The 10,418-nt window shown below is 71.0% G+C and overlaps 3 protein-coding genes across 3 annotated transcripts in view; 1 reads left to right on the top strand and 2 right to left on the bottom strand.

Moving 5' to 3' along the window:
* Positions 1–2,956, bottom strand: part of CHLNCDRAFT_35815 (hypothetical protein) — a gene marked incomplete at its 5' end in the record, with an annotated part of 10,317 nt that extends 7,361 nt beyond the window's left edge. Inside the window, 7 exons of the mRNA XM_005846885.1 lie at positions 49–335; positions 426–491; positions 670–876; positions 1,120–1,374; positions 1,593–1,904; positions 2,314–2,484; positions 2,678–2,956. Coding sequence (XP_005846947.1) covers positions 49–335; positions 426–491; positions 670–876; positions 1,120–1,374; positions 1,593–1,904; positions 2,314–2,484; positions 2,678–2,956 — 1,577 coding nt within the window. The remainder of the gene's footprint in view (positions 1–48; positions 336–425; positions 492–669; positions 877–1,119; positions 1,375–1,592; positions 1,905–2,313; positions 2,485–2,677) is intronic.
* A 2,377-nt stretch (positions 2,957–5,333) lies between these two features.
* On the top strand, positions 5,334–5,932 carry CHLNCDRAFT_14158 (hypothetical protein; the record flags this gene model as incomplete). Its single annotated transcript, XM_005847076.1, has 3 exons — positions 5,334–5,498; positions 5,639–5,710; positions 5,840–5,932. Coding segments are annotated over 3 exons (330 nt in total), but the record flags the coding sequence as incomplete, so codon positions are not given.
* Positions 5,933–7,489: 1,557 nt separating this feature from the next.
* The window catches only part of CHLNCDRAFT_134882 (hypothetical protein), a gene marked incomplete at both ends in the record, with an annotated part of 3,597 nt that continues 668 nt past the window's right edge, over positions 7,490–10,418 (bottom strand). Inside the window, 6 exons of the mRNA XM_005846884.1 lie at positions 7,490–7,960; positions 8,168–8,875; positions 8,916–9,056; positions 9,189–9,382; positions 9,519–9,889; positions 10,145–10,288. Coding sequence (XP_005846946.1) covers positions 7,490–7,960; positions 8,168–8,875; positions 8,916–9,056; positions 9,189–9,382; positions 9,519–9,889; positions 10,145–10,288 — 2,029 coding nt within the window. The remainder of the gene's footprint in view (positions 7,961–8,167; positions 8,876–8,915; positions 9,057–9,188; positions 9,383–9,518; positions 9,890–10,144; positions 10,289–10,418) is intronic.

Genomic DNA, 10,418 nt, shown 5'->3' with positions numbered 1-10,418 from the left:
GCCCCCCCCCCCCCCCCCCCCCCCCCCCCCGACCCACAAGCCACCCACTTGAGCCCCGAGGTGCGCGCCAGGAACTGGGCCACGTCGTCGGGCGCCTTGCCCACCAGCCCCTGCTCCTGCATATACCCCACCCCCTTCTTGGGCTTCTGGTTGAACAGCGCCACGCCCTGCTGGAACTGCCGCTTGTACCCCTTCCAGCTCTCCAGCAGCGCAGCCTGCCGCTGGTCGCCCTCGCCGCCGCCGGGGGCGCTGTCGCCGGCGCCGGCAGCCACCCCGCTCTCAGCCATCTTGGCCAGCCACACCGACTTGAGCATGCTCTCGTCGGGCACCACCGCCTCGTCCGCCACCGCGGCGCTCGCCGTCGCCAGCTCGCCGGCGGTGGTGGCCGGCGCTGCCGCAGGGCCGCCCTCGGGCGCCGCAGCCACCGCCGCGGTGGTGCTGCTGTGCCAGGCGGCCATGGACTTGAGCAGCGACACCAGGCAGCGCAGCGCCTGCGGGGAGAGGGGTGCGGCGCAAGGACTTGACAAGGCAACACAACTGCACACGTGTCCAGGCCAGGCAACCAACCCCAGACAGACATTTCTAAGAAGCCCTCCCCCAAAATAAGCATGGCCCTGCCAAGGCGCGTGCCGCCAGCATCACCCCCACCCACCACACCCAGCCACCCACCTCGTATCGGATGGCCTGCTCCTCCAGGGGCGCCGCCGCCCCCGCCCCCGCGTCGTGCGCCAGGCTGCCCTGCGCGATGCGCACCAGCGCGGTCACCATGCGCTCAAACAGGTTGGCCCCCTCCAGGTCGCAGTCGTAGTTGACAAACAGGTCGACCAGCAGCTGGCCGTCCTCGCACTGCGCCTGCAGGCAGCGCAGCACCACCGCCTTGTGCGCAATGTCCACGGGGGCGGTGGCCGCGCCACCCGCGCCTGCGGGGGCAGCAGGAGGGGGAAGGAGGGGGCGGGATGAGAGGCCAGGCACCAGGGAGAGGCGAAGGGAGGGGTCGGGCAGGGCGTGAAGTGTGGGAGCAGCAGCACCAGGCTGCCTGCGCAGGGTTCCGGGCCGCCAGCCGCCCCGGCTGCTGAGGCGCGGCGGCGCACCCGCGGCGTTGGGCGTGGCGCCCATCACCGCTGGCTCGATGGGGCGCAGCAGTATCATGGGGAAGAAGACGCCTATCTCGGCCTTCAGGTTCTTGCGGAACTTTGTCATGAGGGTGAGGAAGATGGAGCAGCAGAGGCGCAGCGAGGCGGGCACCGCCGACTGGCAGTTCTTCAGCAGGCTGAGGCACAGGTACTGCTTGATGGCCGACACAAAGCGCTCGCTGGAGCGGAACAGTGGCCCGCTGTTCTCCAGCAGGATCTTCAGCAGCTCCAGAGCCAGCACCTGGCGCAGGGCGGGGTGGCGGGGGGCCGGGGCGGGGTGGAGAGGTGGAGAGGTGGATTCCAATCACCGGCTGAGAGCGCCCCAGGGTGGGCTGGGCTGCTGCCAGCTGCCAGCTGTCCCACCCCGCCATGCACCTGCTGGTGCCCCACGGGTGCGCCCCCGCCCTGCCCCTGCCCCTGCCCCTGCCCTTGCCCCCCACCTGGCACCCGCCCACCCACCTTGCCGCGGATGGTCGTGATTTCGCTGCCCGGCGACGCGTCGCTGCTGCGGATGGACAGCTTGCACAGGGCGCGGAACACCAGGAAGGCGTCCTTCTGCAGCTGCGCGGGCATGGTCAGCGGCTTGGCGCTGCCGCCGCCGCCGTGGGCCTCGCTCAGCGCCAGCGCCGCGGTGGCAGAGGTGATGTCGGAGGTGGCGCTGCCCGCATACCCCGCCTCCCCCAGCGCCCCGCTGGACACGGCCAGCGAGGCGCCGCCGTTGACCGCGGGCGCCGCCGCCGCGCCGGCCTGCTCGGCCTGCTCGGCTGCCGGCTGCTGCGGTGGGGTGGGGCCCTCGCCCGGCGCCTCCCCCTCGCCGCCGCCGCCCTGCTGCGACTGGCGCCAGTGTATCTGCTGGCGGTCTGTGGGGTCTGAGGGGTCCAGCAGCTCCCCCTCCACCTCCTCCACCTCCGCCATCACCGGCGTCTGGCTCACAAACGCGTCATCCAGCCCCTGCGCCAGCCAGCCCAGGCAGAGCCCCATCAAAAGCAGGCAGCAGCGCAGGGGCGGGCAAGTTTCGGCAGAGGCGCTGCTGCCCGGGGTTCACACACCCAATCCCACACCAACCCACCACGCTCACACAACCACAAACACACTGAGATGATGAGACCACCTACCCACACAGCGGCCACACAACGCAGGCCATCCAGAGCCCCCGCACCTGCTGTATCTCCTGCGCCACGGTGCCAAAGGGGTCCACCGTGGTGATGACGTCGTACAGGAACTGCTGCACAAAGGCGGACATGTTGGAGGCGTCGGCGGGGGGCAGGCCCAGCAGGTCGGAGACCACGATGGGCGGCACCACCACGTGGCACGACCCCGCCTCCATGCGCTGGAACACCACGTTGAGCATCTGCGGGGGCGGCGGGGGGGGGAGGGGGAGGGGGAGGCGGGGTGGGCGCAGGTGGATGGCGGGCAGGTGGATGGCGGCAGGCATGGGCACAAGGAAAGGTAGCCAAGCACGAGACGACATCTGTCCAATGCGGCAGCGACGCCGACCAGCAGGCACACGTGGCACAACCCTGGCACAGCCGCCGGCGGCGCACCTGGGTGAGCGTGGCCTTGGCGGTGGCCTGGTTGACGTCTGAGCGCGAGGTGAGGAAGATGTTGTAGCAGGCGCGCACCACCAGCAGCAGCGCCTGGCCGTGCACCGCCAGGGTGGTGGACGTCACCGCCGTCAGCAGCGCCTTGAGCAGGCGCAGCTCCACCGCATCGTCGCTCACGTCGTCGCACCGGCACGACAGCTCCACCGCCTGCGCCTGCAGGCGGGCAGCAGGCAGGCAACATGCGGCGCGATCGCAAGGTGGCCGGCAGCAGCAGCGCATCACGCTCACGTGCGCCCTCCCTGCTGCCGCAAAGCTTGTGGCGTGTGCCACAGCCCGCTGGTGCCACAGCTGCGTCCCCCTTGCCTGAGGCGGCAGCAAGTCAAAGTCCAGCACGGGGCCGCCCTCATCCTCGCCATCCTTCTTCTTGGAGGAGCCATCCCGCCTGCATGCGCACCCACACCGCCAGCACACCATGCCCGCCGTCAGCCATCTGCCACTGTGACTCTCAGGACAGTGCACACGCCACCAGCTGTGAACGATGCCTCTCATCAACGTGACGCAGCAACGTTTGTAGCAGCAGCAGCAACACCAGCACAGCGGCGGCAGCAGCGCAGCGGGCGCGCCTGTGGTTGATGTGGTGCACGGGCCCCTGCAGCAGCTTGAAGGAGATGAGCTTCTGGATGCAGTCCAGCGCCACCTCCATCACCGGCGCCTTGCGCGTGTCCACAGCGTCGCGCAGGAAGCACAGCAGCTCTGCAGCAGCAGGGTGACGCAGGTGGGAGGCAGGCAGGCAATTCAGCGCTGAAGGCAGCCTGGCGTAGAGCAGAAACCGGCCACCCTGCTGTGGCTGTTGACAGCTGGGTGCAAGCGGCGGCACCTTGGCTGGCACCAATACCGGGCGGCTGGTGTGCTGCTCACCTCGGGCAGCCCCCTCGTGCAGCGCGCCCGGCCGCGGCGCCACGCTCTCGCTGCGCCGCACCGCCGTGGGCCGACCAGCCGAGCTGGCAGCAGGGGACGCCGGCATGTGCCCCGGGTCCGCCTCGTGTGTCGGCTCTGGGGTCGCTGCTGCCACCGCTGGCTTGCTGGGGCTCAGGCTGAGCTTGAATGACACCTGGCCATCCTCCCCCTGCTGCAGGCTCACTTCCACCTGCTCCTCCACCTCCTCTACACTAGCGGGCTGAGCGCTAACCGAAGCCGGGCTACCTGCTGGCGGCTCGGCAGCGCGCACCGCTGCGGCATGCTGCCCAGACGGCGTGCCGGGGATGCCGGCTGCCGCCTCTGCAGCAGAATGGTCACCTGGCACGCCTGGGGAGGCGTGCTGCAGCACCAGGAGAGTGTCCAGCTTCCCCAGCAGTGCCTGCACACGGAGGAGCAAGCAATCGAACGAGGTGTGCAAAGGAGCAAGCAACAGAGGCTGCAATTCAGTTGGGTTCACCAGCCCCAAATGGCTCGAGGCATCCAAGTCAAGAGCAAGCCCAGAGCGGCCCCAGCCGGCACACCTTTGCATCCTGTCGCAGCTTGCTGTACTTGCGCCCCGAGGCGCCCTGGTGAATGCGCTCGATGCATGGCCCCAGCAGCGCAGCCGGGGACTGCGTGGCCATGGCGGCCCCGCCCCACTACTTGGGCGAGTGCCGGTAGTGCTTGAGCAGCTCGTCGCTGTGCTCCTGCGGCACGCGGCGGCGGCGGGTGGCGGCGGTTTGACAGCGGCGCAAGTTCCACGCCGGTCAGCGCCCCAGGTCGCCGCGATCGTGGGTCGATGGCGCCCGGACCCGCCCGGCACTCGCCTTTGGCAGCGCCCTGAGCCACCGCAGCACTCTCACTGCCGCCCGGGCCTCCTCATGCAGGCTGTGCAGCGTCTCCGGGTCCTGGGTGCGGGCGTAGAATGACCAGAGCTGTCGGGCGTTGTAGCAGACCTTCCTCTGCACCGGCGCAGCGTCCTTGAGCTGCCGCGCTTCTCTAAGCAGGGCACGGTAAAGGGCCAGGCTCTGCTGGTTCATTCCCTATCGGGACGGGACAGACTGGAGATCAATGGGAGGGCTGGAGGGCCGCAGGAAAGGGGCGGTGGAATGGTTTCGCGCCAGCTCAGCCGCGAAACCTCTGCCGGCGCTCCACATCGCCGCCTGCCATTCCGTACTTGGTGGATCTCTTTTACGGCGGCCTGCAGAGTCAACCACCTGCCCGATCGAGCACCTTGCAAAGTGTTCAGTGTGGGCAGCCCGAGGCGGCGTTACGGCAGGCAGGGAAGGGGCCGTGACAGGCAGTAGGCACCATGTCTGGCGCCGGTGAGCCTGCCGCAGAGGCCGGCGATGGCATCACCCTTCCTCGCTGGGCCAGGACTCTGGCCTATTGCCGGGCGGCCTGCTGAGACCGTTGGAGCACGCCACAGCGACGACACACGTCAGCGGGCGCCAGCACCGGGCCGCACCGCCCGCTCCCGCCTGCTCAACGCTTCCCGCTCCTGCTGCCCTTCTGCAGGGTTTCGCGGCGTGTCGGCGGAGCAGGACTCGCGCTTTGCCAACAAGGAGAAGAAGCTGATCAAGGCAAGCTTCTGGGCCAGCGGATGGAACCGAGCCTGAGCTGCTGCCCGCATCGGGCACTCTGCATCAACTTGCAGGCATCACAAAGGCACGCCTGCCATCCATCCCTCCCTGCCCCGCAGTCGCTGAAGTTCCCACCCGAGTTCAGCACCAAGGTGGACCTGACCAAGGTCAACTGGGACACGCTCAAGCCGTGGATTGCCAAGCGCATCACCGAGCTGCTAGGGGGGCTGGAGGACGAGGTGCTCATCGCATACGTGTATGAGCAGCTGGATGGCAAGAAGGTGGGGGCGCTGCTGCATGGGCATGGCACGCAGGAACCTGGAACAGCATCGCAGGCTGGAAGGGACGGCGTGTACTGCATCGCCCCGCATCATGCGCCCTGCCCGGCCCTGGCTGAACACACCCCGCTCCTGCCATGCAGACGGTAGACCCCCGGCAGCTGCAGATCAGCCTGACAGGGTTCCTGGAGAAGAACACCAGCCTGTTCTGCAAGGTGCGGCTGCCTGCCCGCTCACTCGTCGCCCGCCGATGCCTCGCACATGCATGCACGTTGCCGCTGCCCACCGGCCGTGCGCCATTGCGCCGTGCGCCTCGCCGCGCCACGCCGCCGCTCCTGGTGCAGGAGTTGTGGCAGCTGCTGATCAGCGCCAACCAGACGGGCACCGGCATCCCGCAGCGCTTCCTGGATGAGAAGGCCGAGGAGCTGCGGCGCCAGAAGGAGGAGCAGGAGCGGGTGCAGGTGGGGCCCCCGCTTGCTGCCAAGCCTGGCAGCCTGCCCGCTGCCTGTTGTGCTCCGTGCCTGCCGATGAGCAGGCGAGAGTCGGCGGGCAGCATGCCTGTGCGTTGCCCGGGACAGTCACTGCTCCGGGGTGGCCCCTGCAGTTGCAGTGCCTGCACAGGCCTGCCACGCCTCCCTGCTGGCGCCGCGCCCCCCCCGCTCCGGCCAGTGCCGCTGTCGTCGCCTGAGGGGCCCAGAGGCGTGTGCCTGGTATTGCCCCCCTGGGGCTACCTGGAGCAAGCGCACGCGCACCCAGCCTGCTGCCAGCGGTATTGGCCGTTGCATCTGCATCATCTGGGCATGCCGAGCAGGACGGCGCATGCATGGCCGCGGATGCCGCCCACCTTGCTTGTTGTGCATGCCGCCCTGCCTGCAGGCCCGCATCCGGGAGGCCAATGAGAAGCGGCAGCAGGAGGAGCGCGAGCGCCTGGAGCTTGAGCGGGAGGCGCGAGAGCAGGAGGCGCGCGAGGCGAGGGCGCGGGCGGAGGAGGAGGCGCGGCAGCGCAGGGAGCAGATGTGAGCAGGCCTGCCCGCTGGCTGGTGGCATGCATGGTGCCGGTCTCTGTGCTGGCCTGTCGTGCCAGCCTGTCTTTTTCGCTGTGCAGCCACGGAGCAGGTGTGCCGTTGGTGTGTGCTGCAGGGATTGCTCGAGGGCAGCCAAGGGTGAGGGGCAGGGCAAGGAGCGCGAGCGTGCCCGCAGCAAGAGCAAGGAGCGGCGGCGGCGCAGCCGCAGCAAGAGCCGGGACCGGCAGCGGCGGGATCGCAGCAGGAGCCGCGACCGGCGGCGCAGGCGCAGCAGCCGCAGCCGGAGCCGCGACCGGCGCCGTGGGCGCGACGGCAGCCGGGAGCGGCGCCACCGCCGCAAGTCGCACAGCCGAGAGCGGCGCCGGCGGAAGAGCCGCAGCAAGGAGCGGCGGCGCGAGGAGTCTGGGGAGCGGCGGAAAGCATCGCGCTCGCCTGCCCGCAAGCGGCGGGCGTCAGAGAAGGGGGAGGAGGAGGAGGTTCGGGAGGGCCGCCGGGAGCAGTCGCCGCCGGCCAAGCCTGCAGCAGCAGCTGCTGGGGGTGAGGATGAGGGGAAGGAGGGCGGTGACAAGCGCCAGTCACCCAGCAAGAGCGAAGGTAGCGGCGGCGGCACAGATGGCGGCGGCAAGGGCAGCGGCGACGGCGGCAGCGGCAGCAGCGGGAGCGATGACGAGGGGAAGAAGGAGGGGCAGGTGGAGGAGGGGAGCCAGGTGTCGGAGGAGCAGGAGGCTCGGCGCAAGGCGCTGGAGAGCCTGGGCAAGTCGTGATTGCGGCGGCCAGCGGCTGGCCTCTGCTGTTGCTTTGCTTTGTTGCTGGGCCGTGCTGAGCGGTGATGTGCATGCTGCTGGGATGTCAGGCAGCAGGGAGAGTGCCCCATTGCCTGTGAATCTGAGAGCCGTGAATGTGGAGCAGAGCAGTTACACGCGGGTGCCAAGATCGAGGAGGGGTGCAAGGATCGCATGGGCGGCGAGGCTATGCCGCCTTGAGGGTGGGGTGCAGCTTGAAGCGCACGAGGTATGCGGTCTCAAAGGCCTCTGGCTGGCGCAGCGCCTTGCGCGCCCGCCAGCACACCCCCGCCACATCTCCCGTCGCGCCGCGGCTGGCCTGCCACTCGCAGTACAGCAGCCAGAGCTGCACGTCCTCGGAGCCATACGCGCCGGTGGCGGCCTCAAACAAGTCACGCAGCCGGGAGGCGGGCAGCGGCAGGGGGGCGCCGGGGCCTGCGGTGCTGCCACCGCTCGTGGGCTGGCTCCCTGCTGTGGCCGCCGCCGCTGCGGCGGCCGCCGCCTCCTCCTGCATCTCCAGCTGCAGCAGGCAGCGGAAGAAGTCGCCGCCCGGAGGCGGCAGCGGCAGGAGGGCGCGGTACAGGCTGCGGGCCGCCTCGATGCCGCCCGCCCGGGCCAGCGCTGTCAGCAGCGCGGCAGCCGCCACGCCCAGGCCGCCCTGCACGCAAAAGGGCACCAGCAGCACCGCCAGGCTTTAGAGGCATTGGTCAGCTGCGCGTGGTGCAATGCCGGGCCGGGCCAGCCGGCACCCCAGGCAGGCAGGTTGGCATGCTGCTCCCAGCTGAGCTGGAGCTGCCAACACAGTGCCTCTGCCGATCAGCTGGCAGCACAGCTGGCCCCTCGCCCCCTGCAAACCCTAGCCCACCTCTACAGGCCCCTTGGGCTGGCGCAGCGCCGCCTGCACCATCTGCTGCGACAGCGCCTGCAGCGAGCAGCCGCCGCCGCACAGCACGCCGACGGCGGTGAGCCACAGCGGCGCCGCGTCCGCGGCAGGCACCGCCCACAGCGCGTGCAGCACCACCTCCTCCAGCCGGCGCTGCGCTGGGGCGCTGCTGTGCCGCGTGGCGGTCGCGGCGGTACCCGGCAGCGCCGCCGCCGCCTGCGCGGCGGCAGCCTCATCGTCGTCGTCGTCGTCGCTGCTGCCGGCGCCCTGCCGGGCCTGCTGTGCCTGCTGCCCCCCGTCCCCCGCCAGCTGGTCTGCCGCCAGCACCGCCTGAATCGCAATCAGCTGCTGCCAGAGCGGCGCAGAGTGCGGCAGCGCGGCCACCGCGGCGCGCGCCGCCGCCGCCGCCGCCTCCACCTCGCCCTGGTGCAGGAAGAAAGCGATGCCCTGCAGGCGCAGCTCCTCGGTCAGCAGCCCCGCCGCCCCAGCCTCCTCATACACCCGCCGCGACCACTGCACCAGCCACCGCGCCAGCTCAGCCGCCTCGGCCGCTCGCTGCCGCCGCTGCTGCTGCTGCGCATGGCCGGCTGCCTCGCCGGCCGCCCTCCCCGCCGCGCCGCCGCCGCCGCCGCCCTCCTCATCCAGCTCCCGCAGCTGCTGCTGCAGGAAGCGCAGCAGCGCGGCCGTCAGCTGCGGGCTGGGCGCGCAGCGCAGGGCCCTCTTGGTACACCGCCAGCGCGGCGGCGGCGGCGGCGCGCCGCGCAGCGGGGGGCGCCCCGGGCGCCAGCGCCAGCGCCTGCCGCCGTGCCCGCAGGTCCCAGGCCTCGGGGCTGCCGCCAAAGTCGGCGGCCACGCTGTCATACACAGCATCCTGCGGCGGGGCGGCGGCGCGAGGGCAAGGGGCTGAGGCCGGGGGCCGGGAGGCCACAATGTGGGCGGAGGGCTCTTCCAGCGTAGCACCGCAATGCGCATGGGGGGTGGCGGCGGGAGGGTATTTGCCCACCTCCAGCGCGGCCCTGCCCGGGAAGTGCAGCGGGCGCAGCAGCTTCAGGAAGCGGGCGCGGAAGGGCACCGAGGCGGGCACGGCGGCGATGGCTGAGCGGAACACCACGCCCGCCACCGCGCCGTTGAGCACCGCCGCCACCGCCGCCGCCGACTCGTCGCCGCCGCCGCCGCCCTCGTCGCCCTCCTCGCCGCCTGCGCCAGCCAGGGGCAGCGGGGCGCCAGGCAGCAGTAGGCGAGGGTTAGGCGAGTATGGGAACACGCAGCAAGAGGGCGGCTGCTCACAAACAGGCCCACCGCCTTTGCCGGGCCCACCGCCGCTCAAACCCACCCGTGCCGTCGCCGCCACCGTCGTCGCCGCTTGCCGCGGCGTCCTCCGCCGCCGCCGCCGCGTCGTCGCCGGCGTCGATGCCCAGCACGCGGCGCCGCTCCCGCAGGCGCAGAGCGTACACCAGCTCCATTCTAAAGTACTCATGCCAAAGGGCGGGGGCGTGGGGGCACATGCGCAGTCCGCGCTGCATGAGCGCGCGCGCCGCCCCCGCGTTGAGGTTGTGCTCCAGCTCCCAGGCTGCGGCATAGGCCCACAGCGCGGCGCAGCCGCTGTGCAGCTGCAGTGCCTTGGCCAGCACGCGCGACATGCGCCGCCCGCTGCGGCTGGACGCGCAGAAGCGCAGCCAGCGCGACCACAGGCCCAGGTCGCCCCTGCGGCGGGAGGGCAGGGCGCGCGCGTGTGTGTGAGAGTGTGTGGGTGTTGGGGCTGTCGAGGCGGGTCGGGCCTGCTTGACGGGCTGGCCACCTGCTGGACACGTCTGCAGGCAGGCACGGCATTGCGGCTCGCGCAGGCCCCACCCTCTGACTGCTCCGCCCCAGCTGCACCTCTCTCTCTCTCTCTCTCTCTCTCTCTCTCTCCACACACACACACACACACACACAATAAATAGAAAGCTGGGCGCCCACCTGAACTTGCGTGTGGCTCGCTCGTAGATGAAGTGTATGCGGCGCGTGATGCACCACTCCGCCAGGCCGCGCTTGCCGCTGATGCCGCGGGAGGAGCGCCGCGCCTCGCGCAGCTCGTCCAGCTGCCTCTCGTACGCGACGTACCTGCGGCGGGACGGGCGGGCAGCGGGCGCGGCAGCCAGCCGCAACGTCGCCAGCGGCTTCAACGCGGCGGGCCAGGGACAGGGGCCCCGCGCCCTGGCACCCTCGGCCTGCCCTGGCAACAACCGCTGCC

The sequence above is a fragment of the Chlorella variabilis genome (genome assembly GCF_000147415.1).
Source record: "Chlorella variabilis unplaced genomic scaffold CHLNCscaffold_12, whole genome shotgun sequence".
NCBI classification, from domain to species: Eukaryota; Viridiplantae; Chlorophyta; class Trebouxiophyceae; order Chlorellales; family Chlorellaceae; genus Chlorella; species Chlorella variabilis.
This window is presented reverse-complemented; position numbering and strand designations above follow the sequence as displayed.